Source organism: Garra rufa, chromosome 11 (assembly GCF_049309525.1).
Source record: "Garra rufa chromosome 11, GarRuf1.0, whole genome shotgun sequence".
Lineage (NCBI taxonomy): Eukaryota > Metazoa > Chordata > Actinopteri > Cypriniformes > Cyprinidae > Garra > Garra rufa.
Window position 1 is genome coordinate 31,076,033 of NC_133371.1, and position 18,341 is coordinate 31,094,373.

At 37.0% G+C, this 18,341-nt stretch overlaps 2 protein-coding genes across 3 annotated transcripts; both read left to right on the forward strand.

The window, feature by feature from the left end:
• The first annotated feature begins 874 nt into the window (after nucleotides 1-874).
• On the forward strand, nucleotides 875-12,269 carry LOC141346114 (BBSome complex member BBS2). The gene is made up of 18 exons (XM_073851029.1): nucleotides 875-953; nucleotides 4,444-4,611; nucleotides 4,809-5,036; nucleotides 5,889-6,014; nucleotides 6,102-6,164; nucleotides 6,271-6,348; nucleotides 6,471-6,575; nucleotides 8,193-8,279; nucleotides 8,366-8,501; nucleotides 8,584-8,723; nucleotides 8,800-8,938; nucleotides 9,373-9,544; nucleotides 10,178-10,307; nucleotides 10,410-10,529; nucleotides 10,598-10,735; nucleotides 11,696-11,808; nucleotides 11,878-12,026; nucleotides 12,124-12,269. Exons 2-18 carry the CDS (start codon nucleotides 4,495-4,497, stop codon nucleotides 12,228-12,230), a joined length of 2,148 nt encoding a protein of 715 aa, XP_073707130.1. The 5' UTR covers nucleotides 875-953; nucleotides 4,444-4,494; the 3' UTR covers nucleotides 12,231-12,269.
• Nucleotides 12,270-12,611: 342 nt separating this feature from the next.
• LOC141346108 (UDP-GlcNAc:betaGal beta-1,3-N-acetylglucosaminyltransferase 9-like) lies at nucleotides 12,612-17,815 on the forward strand. Of its 2 annotated transcripts, none has more exons than XM_073851023.1 (3): nucleotides 12,612-12,990; nucleotides 14,660-14,750; nucleotides 14,866-17,815. In XM_073851023.1, exon 3 carries the CDS (start codon nucleotides 14,965-14,967, stop codon nucleotides 16,318-16,320), a length of 1,356 nt encoding a protein of 451 aa, XP_073707124.1. In that variant the 5' UTR covers nucleotides 12,612-12,990; nucleotides 14,660-14,750; nucleotides 14,866-14,964; the 3' UTR covers nucleotides 16,321-17,815. The 2 variants fall into 2 exon arrangements, with proteins under 2 accessions (XP_073707124.1, XP_073707125.1); XM_073851024.1 differs by having other exon boundaries at nucleotides 14,869-17,815.
• The last annotated feature ends 526 nt before the right edge of the window (nucleotides 17,816-18,341 follow it).

Consider the following 18,341-nt stretch of genomic DNA (forward strand, 5'->3'; position numbering starts at 1 on the left):
CAAAAAGTATTTCACTCCTCTGCTTTTAATGCATTGTGCTTCCTTCTGAAGCATCAGTGAGCGTTTGAACCTTCTGTAATAGGTGCATATGATTCTCTCAGTTGTTCTTAGTGTAAAAAGATGGATCTAAAAATCATAGTCATTGTTGAAAAGGGTTCAACTACATACAAATGCTGAAAAACCTAAAGAATTTGTGAGACCTGAAGGATTTTTAGAAACTTTTGAAAATAGAGTACTTTAAGTACATTATGGAAGTGCACTTTTTTGCCTAGGGAAGTTTAAGATAATTGAAAATAGGTACCATGTCAGTATGTGATGTAAATAAACTAGAAAATATTCTATTTTATAATCTGTCATTTATTCACCCTGATGTCATTCCAATCTCGCATGACCTTCTTTATTCTGTAGAAACAAAAAGAAGACATTCTTAAGAATTTTGGAAACCAGTTTTGTTGTATGCAATAAAAAAAACAGACAATTTTCAAAATATTTATCTTTGCGTTCCACAGAAGGGGGGGAAGTCATGCGGGTTTTGATTTACATGAGGGTGAGTAACTGATAAGAGACTTTTCATTCTTGGGCGAACAAAATCATAGGATCAGAAGCAGGAAAGTGACTTTGAATGGACTTGATTTGACAGAAATCATTCCACATTTCCACCATTTCACATACCAGTCCATGTCTATGAATGAAGGAAATGGCAAAAAAAGTTTTATGATGTTCAATACAGATACTTCAGAAAACGTATTATTCACAAATATGATTCAAATAGTTAATTTTTAATAGTTAATGTCAAACTGTCAGCTTTTATTGTGGTCGTTCTGTCAAGTTCTCAAATCAGGACCCTTGCGCATGTGCTCACTGCACATCCTGAAAACAATCCTCTCCAAGTTATGGGCATCAGTCTGTCCTGCTAGGTAACAGGCTGATACACCACCTGGCTAGCGGCTGCGGTAAGACAATTTTCCATTTAACAAAAACTCAAAAGGTTATTTCAGTGAAGGCAGTATCAATATGCACACAACTCCCAGCGCATTATAAAGTGTTTCTGCACGAATTCTGTGTAGCTACGCAGAGTTAGCACCCCTAGCTAGCACATAGAGAATACACTGTAGCATGAATCTAGCTATCACATCGATAGCATGTAAATGCTTCGTTTTCAATCCAAATAACGTGACATAGCTAATTTGTTAAAGTAGAAAAACAAAGTAAACGTTAATTTGATAAAATAACATGATGAGCAGACGTGTAAACTAAAAGGATTAGCAAGAATAGCATGCTAGCAAAAGTGGCTTCATAATGCTGTGACAAGCTGCCCACTGTTGCTAGGCAACGGAAGCTCCATGGGGCGAGAAGCACGGTAAGCTGTTTATTCTATTAACTTACCCAGAGAACGGGTAGTTAGATGGGCTACAAAAGCACTACTAAAGCCTAAATACAGTCAGCTGGTTGGATATCTAATCCTGCTTTACTCAAATAGGCTTTTCATTGTTTATTTGACAGAAAGGGTAACATTACTGCAAAGTGTTGAGCAGCAGATGCTGTAATATACAGTACCCTCCACTAATATTGGCACCCTTGGTAAATATGAGCAAAGGCAGCTGTGAAAATAAATCTGCATTGTTTATCCTTTTGATCTTTATATCCAAAAATGTACAAAATTTTAACCTTTCATAGAAGTAAAACAATTGCAAGTGAGGGGAAACTCACATTATGAAATAAATGATTTTCTCCAATGCATGTTGGCCACAATTATTGGCACCCCTAGAAATTCTTATGAGTAAAATATCCCTGAAAAGTAGTGCCTTTACGATGCGTCATATTGGCAGCACTCAACGTAACAGTGCCACTTTAGTTTGTCAAAATATTGTGCCCTTTCCTACTCTATATGATTTAGCAGCTTCAATGTGTTTTTTATCTGTGGTATAAAGAGCATTAACATTAACCATGCAATCCATGCTGTTGTTTACATCCGAGTATCGCCAGTATGGCCGCACATCCGGGAAACTGACCAAATCATGGCGTAAGTGCAAACGCTGTATGTTCCCATTCATATTTATATTTTTTAGCACACCAGGGTGACTAGGAGTATGAAATTGTCTAGCCATGAATTCCTGTTCTACAGGATTATAAATATGAGAAACACATGGAGTAAAACCAAAGAATATAGTTTTGATGTGCAGAACAAGGTTGTTGAGCTTCACAAAATAGAAAGTGGCTGTAAGAAAAAAGCTAAAGCATTGAAAGCCTGATTTCTACCATCAGGGCAATAATTCAGAAGTTCCAATCAAATACTAAAGATGTTGTAAATCTGCCTGGAAGCGGACGTGTGTCTATATCGTCCTAATGCACGGTGAGGAGAAGAGTCTGAGTGGCCATAGACTCTCCAAGGATCACAGCTGGAGAATTAAAGAGATTAGTTGAGTCTTGGGGTCAGAAAGCCTAAAAAAATAGCAAACAGTCCCTACATCTCCACATGTTGTTCGGGAGGGTTTTAAGAAAAATCCTTGTTCATCCAAAAACAAACTTCACCAAATTCAGTCATCAGACACAACTGGAACTTCAAACAAGACTGGATTCTATGGTCAGATGAAACTAAGAATAGAGCATTTTGCCAGCAAACCCTCCAGATGGGTTTGGTGTGAACATGGATCTAAAGTACCCCATGTCCACGGTTTAAATATACTGCTGGATCTTTATTGTTCAGATACATGGCATCATAGATTCTATCAAATACCAACAGATAAAAAATCTAAACCTGACTGCCTCTGTTAGAAGTCTTGTAAAGGGCCGTGTTGGATTTCCATCAGAATTATGATCCAAAACAAACCAAAATTGAATACAAAAATGGGTTTAATGAAGCTTTTGCCATGGCCATCACAGTTTCCTGACCTGAACCCTAGAAAATGAGTAGGGTAAACAGAAGAGGATGGAGCTGGAGAGATTCTCTATGAAGGAATGGTCTCTGATCTCTTGTCAGGTGTTCTCCAAACTGATCAGGGATTATAGGAGAAAACTCAGAGCTGTTATCTTGGGAAAAGGGTGTTGCAATAATTGTGTGCCAATAATTGTGACCAACACGAACTAGAAAACTACATTTATTTCATAATGAGATTTTCCAATTTCCATTGTTAACTTGATTGACAGGTTAGAATTTTGTGAGGTTTTTTTTTTTTTGAATAAAAGATCAAAAGGATAAACAATGCAATTTTTTTTTTCACAGCCATCTTTGCTCATATTTACCAAGGGTGCCAATAATAATGTAGGGCACTGTATGCATGTTGCTAATAGCTAATTTGAAGCACTTGTCCCTGCTTTTAGTATGGACCTACAGAATACAGCAGCCAATCAACATTCCAATATAGTAATATATGTGGGGAAAAATCAACAAATGATCCATTATGCAATTCTGTTTAAGCCAGTTTTAATAGCTATATTTAATTATGTTTCAATTCTGTTTGTCTTTTGAATTCTATTGGTAAAAATAGAATTGGGGGCAGCCGTGGCCTAATGATTAGAGAGTCGGACTTGTAACCCAAAGGTTGTAGGTTCGAGTCTCAGGTCAGGCAGGGATTGTAGGTGGGGGGAGTGAATTACCAGCGCTTTCTCCACCCTCAATACCACGACTGAGGTGAGTCCCTTGAGCAAGGCACCGTACCCCCAACTGCTCCCTGGGCGCTGCAGCAATGGCTGCCCACTGCTCCGTGTGTGTGTGTTTGTTCACTACTGTGTGTGTGTGCACTTGGATGGGTTAAATGCAGAGCACAAATTCCTAGTATGGGTCACCATACTTGGCCTCACTTCACCTCCTTTCCTTAAATCATTTTATAACTGTAGTCCCAAAGGGTGGTTTACTTCTTAGTACCTTAATTGTTACTTTTTGCACCCCCCTTGTAGTAATTTCCATTTTTTTTTCTTGTTTCATTATACTGTAAATTGACTATCGACTCATAAATAAATAATAGAAATGAACATTTTTGATAAATTTGACAAAACTCAGAACAAAACTCTTTTTTTTATTTGTGACCATGGACCACAAAACCAGTCATAAAGGGTCAGTTTTTTGTAATAGAGATTTATACATCATATAAAGGCTGAATAAATTCGTTTTCCATTAAGGTCCTCTGGTTTGTTAGGATAGGAAAATATTTGGTTGAGATACAACTATTTGAAAATCTGTAATCTGAGGGTGCCAAAAAATCTAAATACTGAGAAAATCGCCTTTAAATTTGTCTAAATTATATTCTTAGCAATGCATATTACTAATCAGAAATTAAGTTTTGATATATTTATGGAAGGAAAATTACAACATATCTTCATGGAGCACATAACATCCTAATGATATTTGCATAAAAGAAAAGTAGATTTTTCCCCATTTTCTAGTATATGCTGTGAATGTTCACCAAGCAGTTGTTGTAAAATCTGTTTATGGTGTTTTCACAGGAATCTTTTTTGATAGTAACAGTCCTGATCTAGCTTTTGAGCTGTGCCACCATGTTAGTGCCCATCTTCACTCTTAAACTGAACCATAAAATTAACCCTCGGATGGTTGCTATAGGAAAATATGATGGGATACACCCATGCCTCACAGCAGCCACACAAGCAGGGAAGGTAAGTTAAAAGTATTATATATTATGTAACAATATATTATTTTGGATTACTTATTATTATTACCTAATAACTTATTGTTATTCTTCCCATGGTGTCTATAGCAAATGGAAAGCAAGCTTCCACAGTATCTTCTACATATTTATCTATTTGTGTTTTTCCATACATCACCATCACGTCTAACTTCTAAACCCATGCAGGTTTTTATCCATAACCCTCACACTCGAAGCCAGAGGCCAGCAGCCCACCGGCTGAGTCAGAGTACCCAGGACTCCGATATCTCACTCCTCAATATCAATCAGGCAGTCAGCTGTCTGACGGCTGGTACTCTGGGACCCAACACCACAGGACACACACTGCTCGTCGGCTCTCAAACCAACCTGTTGGCCTATGACGTACATGACAACACTGACATCTTCTACAAGGAGGTAAGGCAAGGTTCATATGGCACATCTCATATACAATATACAGCTTTATTTATCAACAAAGTTTATTTTGTTGAAATAAAATCCTTAATTTAGAGAGGATTTCTTAGGTCACTGATTAAACTTGCTATTTAAAATAACTGTTTTCTATTTGAATATAATTTCAAACATGATTTTTTAGCATCATTACTTCAGTCACATGATCCTTCAGTAATCCTTTTAATATTTAATTTGCTGCTCAAAAAAAAAAAAAAAATGTTGAAAACAGCTGAGGAGAATTTTTTTCAAGTTTCTTTAATAAATAGAGAGTTCAGAAGAACCGAATTTATCTGTAACAGAAATCTTTTATCATCACTTTTAATCAATTTAAATCATTTTTGCTAAATAAAAGTATTAATTTCTATCATTTCATTCCCCAAAAAAGGGAAATGATACTGACTCCAAGGTTTTGAATGTTACAAAAGCTTTTTATGTCAGATAAATGCTGATCTTTGGATTTTTCTATTCTTCAAAGAATCCTGAAAAAATGTACTCAACTGTTTTAAATATTAATGATAATTATAATAATAATAATAATAAATTATTATAAAAACTGAAGACTGTAGTAAGGATGCTGAAAATTTAGCTTTGATCACAGGAATAAATTACATTTTAAAATATATTCAAATAGAAGGCAGTTATTTCTAAATAGTAAAAATATTTCACAATATTACTGCTTTTGCTGTATGTTTGGATCAAATAAATGCAGGAAGAGAATTCTTTAAAAAAACATTAAAAAACTTTTGACTGGTAGTGTATGAGTGGTTCTTTTCAAAGTAAGACAGAAATGTTTGTCATATGCTTATTGTATAATAGGTGAGCGATGGGGCCAATGCCATTGTTCTGGGAAAACTAGGAGATATCAAGTCCCCCCTCGCAATCATTGGAGGAAACTGCGCTCTGCAAGGCTTTGACTTTAATGGAATTGACCAGTTCTGGACAGTAAGATCATTTCAGTTTCTGTTTTTAAATTTTTTTTTTAATTTGAGAAAAAAGGATATTTATAGACATATCTTCATTTGTTTAAAGGTCACGGGAGATAATGTACGATCGCTTGTGCTTTGTGACTTCACTGCAGATGGCAAGAATGAGGTGAGGCATTATACTTTTCGTTTTCACTTTAAAAATGACAAAATACATTTATTGTTATTGCAAAAGTACTGCTTTTATAAATTCACTATACATCACGTCTTTCCAGCTTCTTGTTGGCTCAGATGACTTTGACATCAGGGTGTTTAGAGAGGATGAACTGGTGACTGAAATGGCAGAAAATGAGGTATGAGATATTATTGGTTAATTATTGTGCAATTTCTAGGAACTTTTTCTTATTTATACAGTTGTTGGTTTCTGTGGGGAAACTTTTTTCTTGTTACAGTTGTGGCTTTCTGTTCCTTTCAGACAGTCACGTCACTTTGTCACATGCATGGCAGCAGGTTTGGTTATGCTCTGGCCAATGGTACGGTAGGAGTGTATGACCGCACTGCCCGCTACTGGAGGATCAAGGTAGTGCATTGTGGTCCATTCAAAAATAAACCTGAATCATCCATTTTTCTTTGAGTATGATTATGCTTCAACATACTTTGCAAAAGTTGCAATTGAAATTATTCAACCCCCTTGACCTGCTGCAGAGAACATTTTGTGAAAACAATTCAACAAAGGCATCAGTAGATTATTAGAGAACGTTTATTAAAACACATTTGAGTAATTCTGAGAATGTAAGTTGATGAATAATGAAAAAAAAAATTCATGTTCAAAATTATTCAACCCCCAAAATTCAAATTTGGTGCAGAATCTTTTATTCTTTAAAACCACCAATAAACACTGCTTGGAAGAGCTTAAAAGCTTCTGTCACCTGTCCACTGGAATCTTGGCCCATTCCTCGCCTGAAAGCTTTCAGAATACTGATAATCTTTGGTTTTCACTTTGCCACTGCTTTTTTCAAATTCAACCAGTTTATATTTTCAATGAGAATTAAATCTGGAGACTAAACAGGCCACTCAAGAACATTCTATGACTGATCCCTGAAACAAGCATAAGTGGATTTGGATGTATACTTTGGATTGTACTGCAGGAAAATCCATTGATCATTAGCTTCAGTCTTTGCACCAAAGGTGTCACAATTCTTGGCAAAATGGCCTGATACTTTAAAGAATCCAAGATATTCTTCAAATAGTCATGATTTCCACTTCCTGCAACAGTAAAATACCTCCGTAACAAGACTGATCCACCTCCAAGTTTGACAATAGAAGTTTTGCCTTTTTTGCACCAGACATACCGGTGATCCATGGGTCCAGAAAGTTCCAGTTTGGTCACATCACTCCATAAAACATTCTTCTAGAACTCCACAGGTCTATTCAAATGAATTTGAGCACATTCAAGTCAGCGTTTTATGTTCTTCTTGGTCAAGAGTGGCATTCGGCAAGATGCCCCAACATGAAATTATACTCTGCATTGAAATGTTTTTCCACTTTTCATTGGATCATCTTGAAAGTCTTTGGCTGTACATTGCAGGGTTTTCCTCTGTTGTTCTGATCAAACATTTTATGATATTGTGCTTTTCCTTCAACACCCTGAAAGGTTTTCTGGTACAACTCTTTTTTAGCTAAGAATAAGGCTGCCTTCTGTCTCTCTATGAACTTTTAATGTCTTGAAAATCATCATATAGCCTTAGACTTTCTAAAGTAATACTACTATTTCTTCTCTATATCTTTTGTGAGAGCTGTTGACTTTGTCATATTAGCAACTCAAACTTCAGCATATGCATGGGCTAACTGTATGTATGTGTAACAGCTCCAGCTAATTCTGTTCTAAAAAGTTTCTAAAGGTTTAATTGTGTTTTAAGACAATTTTGTTCCCCACCAAAAAAAAACATAAGTGACTAAGGGTTGAATAGTTATGACATAGCTGTGTTAGTGAAAAAATCTTATAACCTATACATTTTACATTATATATTGACATTATCACTTTTAATAAAAATGCAATTTTTGTGTCCTGGATCTTTAGGAAAGCTTGTATTTGTAAAGTACTGCAGTCTCTGGGGGATTGAATAATTTCGATAGCAACTCTAAATGAGTCCAAAATAAATTATATTAATATAGTGTTCCTATTTTTTTCTCACAGTCAAAAAATCACGCTATGAGTATCCATGCCTTTGATCTTAATGCTGATGGTGTTGTTGAGCTCATCACTGGGTGGTCCAATGGAAAGGTCAGTCTTTTCCTTAACAAGGAAAGTCTTACATTTTTCTTAACAAGGTTTTTGCAGTTCTGATCAAATGAGATGATTCTCTGTAGATTGATGCTCGCAGTGATCGCACTGGTGAGGTGATCTTCAAGGATAACTTCTCGTCTTCTGTGGCTGGGGTTGTTGAAGGAGACTACCGCATGGATGGACAGATCCAGCTTATATGCACCTCTGTGGAGGGAGAAGGTAAGATGACAGAACTTATAATGCATGTAAATGCATGTTGCTTATGAGAACTGGCTTATAAACTGTATGTGTCATCCTATAGTGCGTGGTTATCTGCCTGCCAGTAAGGAGATGAAGGGAAACCTAATGGATGCGAGTGTAGAACAAGACCTGATCAGAGAGCTGAGTCAACGTAAACAGAACCTGATGCTGGAATTACGAAACTATGAGGAAAATGCTAAGGTTATACAATTAATAAAGTTAAAATGTTATTGATGGACATTGATGTTCCAGAAGCAGTGATATTTGTTTGATATAGGCTGTTCCTGGTGTTTCGGAGGGGGAATCTAAGATGGGAGTAATTCCAGCCAACACACAGCTCCAGACAGCCTTGTCTGTACGAAGAGCCACAGACAGCCAGAGAGCACACATAGAGCTCAACATCTCCACTCCGAATGGTACGGTTAATCCACCTTAGGTCCTTTTAGTTCACCCAAAAATGAAAATTCTGTCATTAATTACTCACATCATGCCATTTTTTAAACCTGTAATTCCTTTGTTCATCTTTGGAACACAAATTAAGATATTGTTGATGAAATCCGAGCATAGACTGCAACGGCCCAGAAAGGTAGTAAGGACATCGTTAACATAGTCCATGTGACATTAGTGGTTCAACCGTAATGTTATGAAGCTTTGGGAATACTTGTGCACAAAGAAATCAATTTCTTCTTTTCTGTGTCAGTCTTGAGGGTGAGTAATTAATGACAATTTTCATTTTTGAGTGAACTAACCTTTTAACTTAATTCATTGTTATAGTATTTATTTGCACCTGCATGTCATGTGTGGTGCTCTATAGACATGAAGTTTTAAATTACAATATTGTTTCCTTCAGAAACCATCATTAGAGCCGTGCTAATATTTGCTGAAGGGATTTTCGAAGGCGAGAGTCACGTGGTTCATCCTAGCGCTCAAAATCTATCCGGCTGTGTCCGTGTCCCCATCATTCCTCCAAAAGACATTCCAGTGGACCTTCACATAAAAGCCTTCGTTGGAGGGAAGACAAGGTACACAAATACGATTGACAAACTTTATTACATATATTACATTTTAAGGATTCATTCAGTGTCCAAACATGTTTGAAAATAGTTGGCTATTTTAAGTTAAAAGGAAAATTCATGTCATTAATTACTCACCCTCATGTCATTCCAAACCTGTAAGACCTTCATTCATTTCAGAACACAAATGAAGAATTTTTTGATGAAATCTGAGAACTCTCTGACCCTGCATAGGCAGCAAAGCAACTAAAATGTTCCCAGACAGTAAGGACATCAGTAAAACAGTCCATACGTTATTTGGTTATTTGAATAAAGTCATTATTTCTGTTTTCTTTGCGCAAATGAATTTGTTTTCTTTGAATCACTGATGTCACATGGACTGTTTTAACAATGTCCTTACTATGTTTCTGGGCCTGGGAACATTTCAGTTGCATTGCTGTCTATGCAGGGTCAGAAAGCTCTCGGACTCAGAAATATCTAAATTTCTGTTCCGAAGAGGAACGAACGTCTCATTGGTTTGAAATGACATGGTGAGTAATTAATGACAGAATTTTCATTTTTAGGTGAACTATCCCTTTAAGATGGTTTTATGAAAAAGTCAATCGCTTCTCCTTTTTCTCTTTTCTTCCCCATTTACTCCAGTACACAGTTCCACGTATTTGAGATCACACGTCAGCTGCCTCGCTTCTCCATGTATGACCTTAACGTTGACCCCTCAGCCGCACAACCCACAGGAAAAGTCACATTCAGTATCAATGACAGACCGCAGAGGGTAAAAGGACACACTCATAATTGAACTGTGTGCATGACATTACAAAAAAACTCTATATCACTGAATTATGATGAAATATGAGGCATACATCTATATCTGCAGGTGGTCATGTGGCTAAACCAGAACTTTCTGCTACCTGATGGCATTGACAGTCCAGACATCACCTTTACCGCACTACGTGGAGAAGGTCTCCTGAAAATCACCATGCAGCCTAGTGGAGAGGTATTTTTATTGTGTGTGTTTGTCACTATTTTGTTTTCAAAATCTCTAACTTAATTCTGTCTCATCAGATCATGCTGAGAACAGATGACATTGATCTGGCAGGAGATCTAGTCCAGTCACTTGCCTCTTTTCTGGCTATAGAAGACTTACAGGCTGAAGCTGACTTTCCTGTCTACTTCAAAGAGCTACGAGCCACTCTCACTGAGGTTAGAAATAGCAACATCACCATATGTTTCTGAGAACACAGTTATAAGGGTCAATTTTTTAAATTGAGAAAGATGAAAGCTGAATAAATAAGTTTTTCATTGATGTATGGTTTGTTAGGATAGGACAATATTAGGCTAATACTGAAAATCTGGAATCTGAGGGTGCAAAAAAAAATCTAAATATTGAGAAAATCGCCTTTAAAGTTGTCCAGATGAAATTCTTAGCAATGCATATTACTAATCAAAAATTAAGTTTTCATATATTTATGGTAGGGAATTTACAAAATATCTTCATGGAGCATGATCTTTACTTAATATCCTAATAATTTTTTCAGCATTAAAAGAAAAATTGATATTTTTGATTTATACAATGTATTTTTGGCTATTGCTACATATATACCCGTGCTACTTAAAGGAGTAGTTCACTTTTAGAACAAATATTTACAGATAATGTACTCACCCCCTTGTCATCCAAGATGTTCATGTCTTTCTTTTTTCAGTTGTAAGGAAATTATGTTTTTTGAGGAAAACATTTCAGGATTTCTCTCCATACAATGGACTTCTACGGTGCCCCCGAGTTTGAACTTCCAAAATGCAGCTTCAAAGGGCTCAAAACGATCACAGCCGAGGAAAGAAGGGTCTTATCTAGCAAAACGATCGGTTATAAAAAAAAAATACAATTTATATACTTTTTAACCTCAAATGCTCGTCTTGTCTAGCTCTGTGTGTACTCTGTGTAGAGATTAAAAAGTATATGGAAGTCCATTATAAGGAGAGAAATCCTGAAATGTTTTCCTCAAAAAATATAATTTCTTTACGACTAAAGAAAGAAAGACATGAACATCTTGGATGACAAGGGGGTACATTATCTGTAAATTTTTGTTCTGAAAGTGAACTACTCCTTTAAGACTGGTTTTGTAGTCCAGGTTATCCACAAATAACCTTTTCTGTTCACGTTAGGTGGATGAGTTTCACTCCGTGCATCAAAAGCTCACAGCGGCAATGGCAGATCATTCCAACTACGTGAGAAATATGCTGGTGCAGGCAGAAGATGCCAGACTCATGGGTGATTGGTGAGCATCCCTAGTTAAATTAAACAGTCCTAATCATGTACTCACACTAAATAATGTTCTGTTTTCTAGGAGACACATGAAAAAACGCTACATTGAGCTGTATGACCTCAACAGAGATTTGATTAATGAATATAAAATCAGATCTAATAATCACAACGCCCTCCTTGCCCGGCTAAAATCAGTTAACCAGGCCATCCAAAGGGCAGGGAGATTGAGAGGTGGGTGGATTTTTCTCTACTTCATGACTATGAAGGATTTCCTCTGCTGTCTGCTATTTGTGCTAGGTTTGTTTAATATATATTAAATATTTTTCAGTGGGAAAACCTAAAACTCAAGTTATCACTGCCTGTCGGGATGCTATCAAGAACAACAACATCAATGCTCTTTTCAAGATTATGAGAGCAGGGACTGCCCCGTCCTGAGGAAAATCCTAAAGTCTTAAATGACCTTCAAGCACAAAAATCTGGCATATCAGACCACGGAGAGCCTAAAACTGGCTTGGAAAGTGCCCAGTAGCCTGGTGGGAAGTGGAAAAGCCTGCATGAGGGGATATATTTGGATTCCAGCCCTCACTGGCAGCAGTTTTGTGTTAGAACTGGGTTGGTCTGTCAGTACTGTAAAGTCTTAGACATGTGATAGCCAAAGAGACTGTATTTTGTGTACCAGGCAATGTTTGTGTGTAAAATGTCTGGTATTATCTGTATACAAGCAGGATCTGAATTAAATTATTATATAAATGTGTGTGTTTTCTTCCTCTGTGATGGTTTGTTTTCCATTATGGACAATAGAAAGGGGCGGTTATGGGACATGAGGCTACCTACTGCGCGTTCCCGTTTCCCTGTCCGCGCTCCCGTCTCTCAAAAGTCTCCAGTTGCTGCGCTGGCATCAGGCGAGCAACGCATCCAACAGTCTCAGAGCTGTCACGTGATTAACCAAAGAACTGTGCTTTGAAAATGTGTATTTAGAAAGAAGTCCTGCGATTATGACTGCTGGTACAGTCTTCGGAACATGGCTGACATGAAGAGAATTTATGTATTTTGTAACGTAGCGCTTTGCAGCGAGTTGGAAAAGTTTTTCTGAAACATGCACACGCAGCAGTGGTTTGCTTTGCAGCAGTTTTAATAGTGGAAGCAGATGTTTGGATCTGTCTTGTCATTGCTGTCCTGGTACGCCTTCATCTGGGTAAGACCTGTAAACGAAAGTGTAAATGAAGCGAAAATGTAATGCAAAATGAATGCACTTGGAAAAGAAAAAGATGCGCAGTTTCATAGCTTGTATGCCTGAAGGGTTTAAGTTTGCAAATTCAACTCTATGAGGCAGTGTTTAGTACTTTGTAAAAGATTTATCCAAATGTTTAGAATGAATTTCAAATATTAGAATTACACAAGTTTGCCTAAAAATATGTATTTATGTTTTTGAATGAATCTTTTAAACGAACGAGTCGCTGTTTTGAATTTCGAAGCTCTCAGTTGCAAATAATGACTTGTGTTGTTCGAACTGAACCAGATTTTGTTAATTATTATAAAAGTCAGTTACAAAACTCTTTCAGAGGGTGCTTTAGTAGATTTCTAGACGCTCAACTGGACATTGTTCTTTTTAACGAATAAGTTGACTCAACGATTCAATGGCTCATAACAAAAAAAAAACGCCACCTAACGTTACTTACATAACGACATTCATTTACAGATGGAAACGAATCAAATTTTCCAGGAGCAGGCTTTATTATTGGACTGTAGGACAAATGTCTGACCAACATGAGGGGAAATCTTTCAATAATAAGCTCACACAATACTTGGAATTACTCTCAATCATTTTAGAGATGGTTTGAGGATTATTAAGCATTATTTATTTGCTGAAAAAACAACAACAATAGAAACCATCACAGAAATTTTAATGGTTTCCATTAAATACCATTACAAACATTACAAACCATCAACTTTCTTACCATTAAAGCCATTAAAAATGGTTTTCTTAGGCCCGGTTTCACAGAAAGGGCTTAGACTAAGCCAGGATTAGGCCATAGTTCAATTAGGACATTTAAGTAATTTTTTATAAACATGCTTAGAAAAAAATCATTACTGGTGTGCATCTTGAGACAAAACAAAGGTACTGATATATTTTAAGATCAGTCAGTGCAAGTTGAAACAGCTCAGACTTACATTTTAGTATAGGACTAGGCTTAAGCCTCGTCTATGAAACCGGGGAATAGTGTTTTTTGTAGTGGATTTTTAACAAGCCACCGATAGAGGTCACAGTTACTCGGATGTAAACAAATGCATTGATTGTACAGTTAATGTTCAAGATTCTTGCCCTGGAAATCCTGGTTCAGTTTGTCCAACCAAAAATGCTTTTTTCTCACTCTTCTCCTTGATTTGTCATAACTTTTGGCAGTCTGTAGTACTCCAAAATTTGTAAGTTTGGTTCAGTGGCATTGTTTACATTCAGTACCACTTTTATGGCTGATTGATAATGCATAGTGAAAACACTTTATAGAAGATGACCAATTACCAGTAAAACCTACAGGGTCCATTACAATTTCCATTAAAATCTATACAAGTCCCATTATAACCATTAAAACCATTACAATATTTGTGATGGTGTCTATTGTTTTGTTTTGTTTTTTCAGCAGGGTTATTTCTTTACTTTAATTTTTAAAAACTGACTGGGAACTTGGAAAGCAACTTTGTTTAGGTATTTTTAGTGGATATCGCTCAGGAAAGAGACACCAGTTTAAGCTATTTCAACAGTATCAACATTTATTTTACTTTGAAGTGCCAGAAAAGGTTGCAAGATTGTCACAGATGTCAGATGTGGATCCTGTTATAAATTGTTTGCGTATCCTGTTTCATAGAAGTATGCAGTCCTGGCTGTTTATGGAACATAACTTTGGTCAAGTAATATCCTGTGTCTCCTGTTCTTTCATGGCATCCAGGATGACTGTGGTAAGTCATACTCAGACATATCTTACACAATAGGAAATTGATTTTAACGACTTAATAAGAATAAGAATAACTGCAAATTTTATTTAAAATATGTATATTTTGTACTTCTGTGTAGCAGAATCTACTATGGCTGTGAGAAAATCCAAATACTTCAGGAGGAATATGAAACTTCTACTGAATTTCATGGGAAGATAACACTGAAACCTATCACACCATGAGAAGGGTCTACATAAAGGGAGACGTACTTTGCTCCCTGATTCTGCTGGTGCTTCTCTTTCTGCTGTTGTATGCACATCAAAGAATAACGCCCGTATGGGGGACTTTGCACATTGAACAGGGGTCCACCAGCTCAAGAACACTCCTCAGCGGAGAATCAATAGGACACCAAACAAAGCCAATCCCTTCAAAACCTCCAGACATACCTCTTTGCAAACCTGAGGTTCAGGTCAAGCCTAAAGCACAAGGACCATCAAAGGTCAAATCTCAGAAAGCACATAGCAAAACAAAATCTAAATTTCGCCAGCCCTCAACGACAGCAAGTTTGCTACCAACACGTGCTTCCTTTGACTTTGACGATTACCTTCGAAAGAAAGACCAACGGGATTTCAGGCTGCTTATTGATCAACCAACAAAGTGTTCTGGACCAGATAAAGCCCCCTACATGCTGATCGCCATAAAATCAGTAGCAATGGACTTCGACAAACGTCAGGTCGTTCGACGCACATGGGGAAGAGAAAGCGCATCCCAGAAAAACATGAACATCAAGAGAGTTTTTCTTCTCGGTGTGCCTCAAAATCAAACAGCGCTTCCGTTATGGGACAAACTCTTGGGATATGAGAGCCACACATTTAGAGATATACTTCTATGGGACTTTGAAGACACCTTCTTCAACTTGACACTAAAAGAAATCCACTTTCTACAGTGGATCAATGTCAGCTGTCCCAAAGTGAAGTTTATTTTTAAGGGTGATGCGGATGTGTATGTGAACATCGACAATATCCTGGAGATGCTTGAGGGTCAGGAAATCAATAAGGATCTTTTTGTTGGAGACATCATCGTCCATGCGAAACCAATTCGCAGACGCAACAGTAAATACTATGTCCCAGAATTTATTTATGGCCAGGGGATCTACCCATCTTATGCTGGTGGAGGTGGCTTTGTCATGTCAGGACATACCGCATTAAAGCTTCACCTCGCCTGCCAAGAGGTGGAACTCTTCCCCATTGACGATGTCTTTCTAGGCATGTGTCTACTAAGGATCGGCCTTCAGCCGACTCGCCATGAGGGCTTTCGCACTTTTGGAATCGTGAGACCGTCCGCTGCACCGCACCTCCAGGTCTTCGACCCCTGCTTCTACAGAGAGCTGATGGTGGTGCACAGCTTGACGGTCCCACAAATCTGGCTCATGTGGAACCTTCTGCATGACCCTGACCTTCAGTGTCACAGCAGTCAGGATCCCACGGGTTTTCCCTTTCAGTGGAGTGACAAGATCGGGAAGACGGCTAAGAGCAAAGCAAAAGGGAAGAAAAGGAACAACGACTATGGGATGAAAGTGTTTGTGGAACATTAACGCCTAGAAAATGAATGTAGCCAAAAATAAAATTTCTGTCATTAATTACTCACCCTCATGTCACTCCAAACCCGTAAGACCTTCATTCATCTTCGGAACACAATTTAAGATATTTTTGATGAAATCCAAGAGCTTTCTGACCCTGCATAGACAGCAACGCAACTGATGCGTTCAAGGCCCAGAAAGATAGTAAGGACATTGATGAAATAGTCCATGTGACATCAATGGTTCAACCTTAATTTTTATGAAGCTTCGAGAAAACTGAATTTCTGCACAAAGAATACAAAATATCAACTTTATTCAACAATTTCTTCTCTTTACTGTCGGTCTTTGATGCGCGTTTACCTTTCTGGGCCTTGAATGTGGTAATTGCATTGCAGGTTCAGAAAGCTCTCGAATTTCATTAAAAAATCTCAGGTTTGAAACAACATGAGGGTGAGTAATTAATGACAGAATCTTCATTTTTTGGGTTAACTCTCCCAGAAGGCACACAATGCCATAATTTGGTTAAATTTCGGTTGCTAAGTCAAAGCAAATTCAACGTCTAATGTCAGCATTAAATTGATGTGCAATATCAACATCAGCTGACATTAATACTTGTTGTTTTTAGATTGTGTAACCAAAATCCAACGTTAAGTAAACGTCAAATTGATGTCAAATACTGAGGTCAACCTGATTTTCATTTTCTATTAGGTTGTGAGAATGACTTCTTAAATTGTGACATGTTTCATTCAATTGTTTTATTTTAGTTAAATCACAACCACAATTCAACAATTACAACAAAGGAATAAATTAATACAACTTGGCCACAAGTGAAATGAAGGACTGATTTAATAAGTTGTCAGAACTATTCAGAACTACCTGGACCACAAAACCAGTCATAATGGTCAATTTTTTGAAACTGAGATTTATACATCATCTGAAAGCAGAATAAATAAGCTTTCCATTGTATGGTTTGTTAGGATACGATAGTATTTGGCCGAGATACAACTATTTGAAAATCTGGAATCTGCCTTATGCATAATACTAATCAAAAATTAAGTTTTGATATATTTACGGTAGGAAATTTACAAAATATCTTCATGGAACATGATCTTTACTTAAAAATCCGGTAATTTTGACTCCTCCATACTATTTAAGACTGGTTTTGTGGTCCAGGGTCACATTTCTTAATTTGTGGCCACAATATTTTCCCTGCATACACTCTTAAAAATAAAGGTGCTTCACAATGCCATAGAAGAAACTTTTTTGTTAAAATGGTTCCATAAAGAACCTTTAACATCTGAAGAACCTTTCTGTTTCACAAAAGGTTCTTTGTGGCGAAAGAAGGTTCTTCAGATTTAAAAAAAAAAAAGAGATAGTTCTTCTATGGCATCGCTGTGAAGAACCTTTTAAAGCACCTTTATTTTGAAGAGTGTATAATGTGTAAATAATTGTTTGTTTAAGGATGCTGGACTGCTTTTTTCATACAAAAAGAGATCCTCATGATCTTTAATTGTCATACTAAAAAAATTACAAAAAAAGTAGTTTGTGCAACTCATACATTCCGAGTTCTTTGAAGAACACAATAGCTTTGTGTCAAGTAGAGGTGGGCATAGATTAATTTTTTTAATCTAGATTAATCTAGATTAAATCTTGAAATTAATCTAGATTAATCTAGATTAAAATGGCTAATTTGAAAGCATTCAGAAAATGTGTGCTACCCAAATAATGACTAAAAGTAAGTCTTTGAGAACGGGTTTCTCAAGCCAGGTGGCGCATTAGACCAGGCGCTCATCTCCTGTTTCCAAAATGCATTACAAACTTCTTGACAATTGCATTTACAACACAATTAACTATACAAACTTGTGTAACCAAGTACTTTTGCGCAAAAGGCTGTACGACGTGCGCGTTCCTGTAAAATATACACAGGCGCGCAGGTATGGATAGCCTATCTGCGTGCATCTTCCAATAAACTGCGTTGCTTTTAGAAGCGTCAATTCAGTTGTTGCATATAGTTAAATGTCTTTATTTCGGGATTA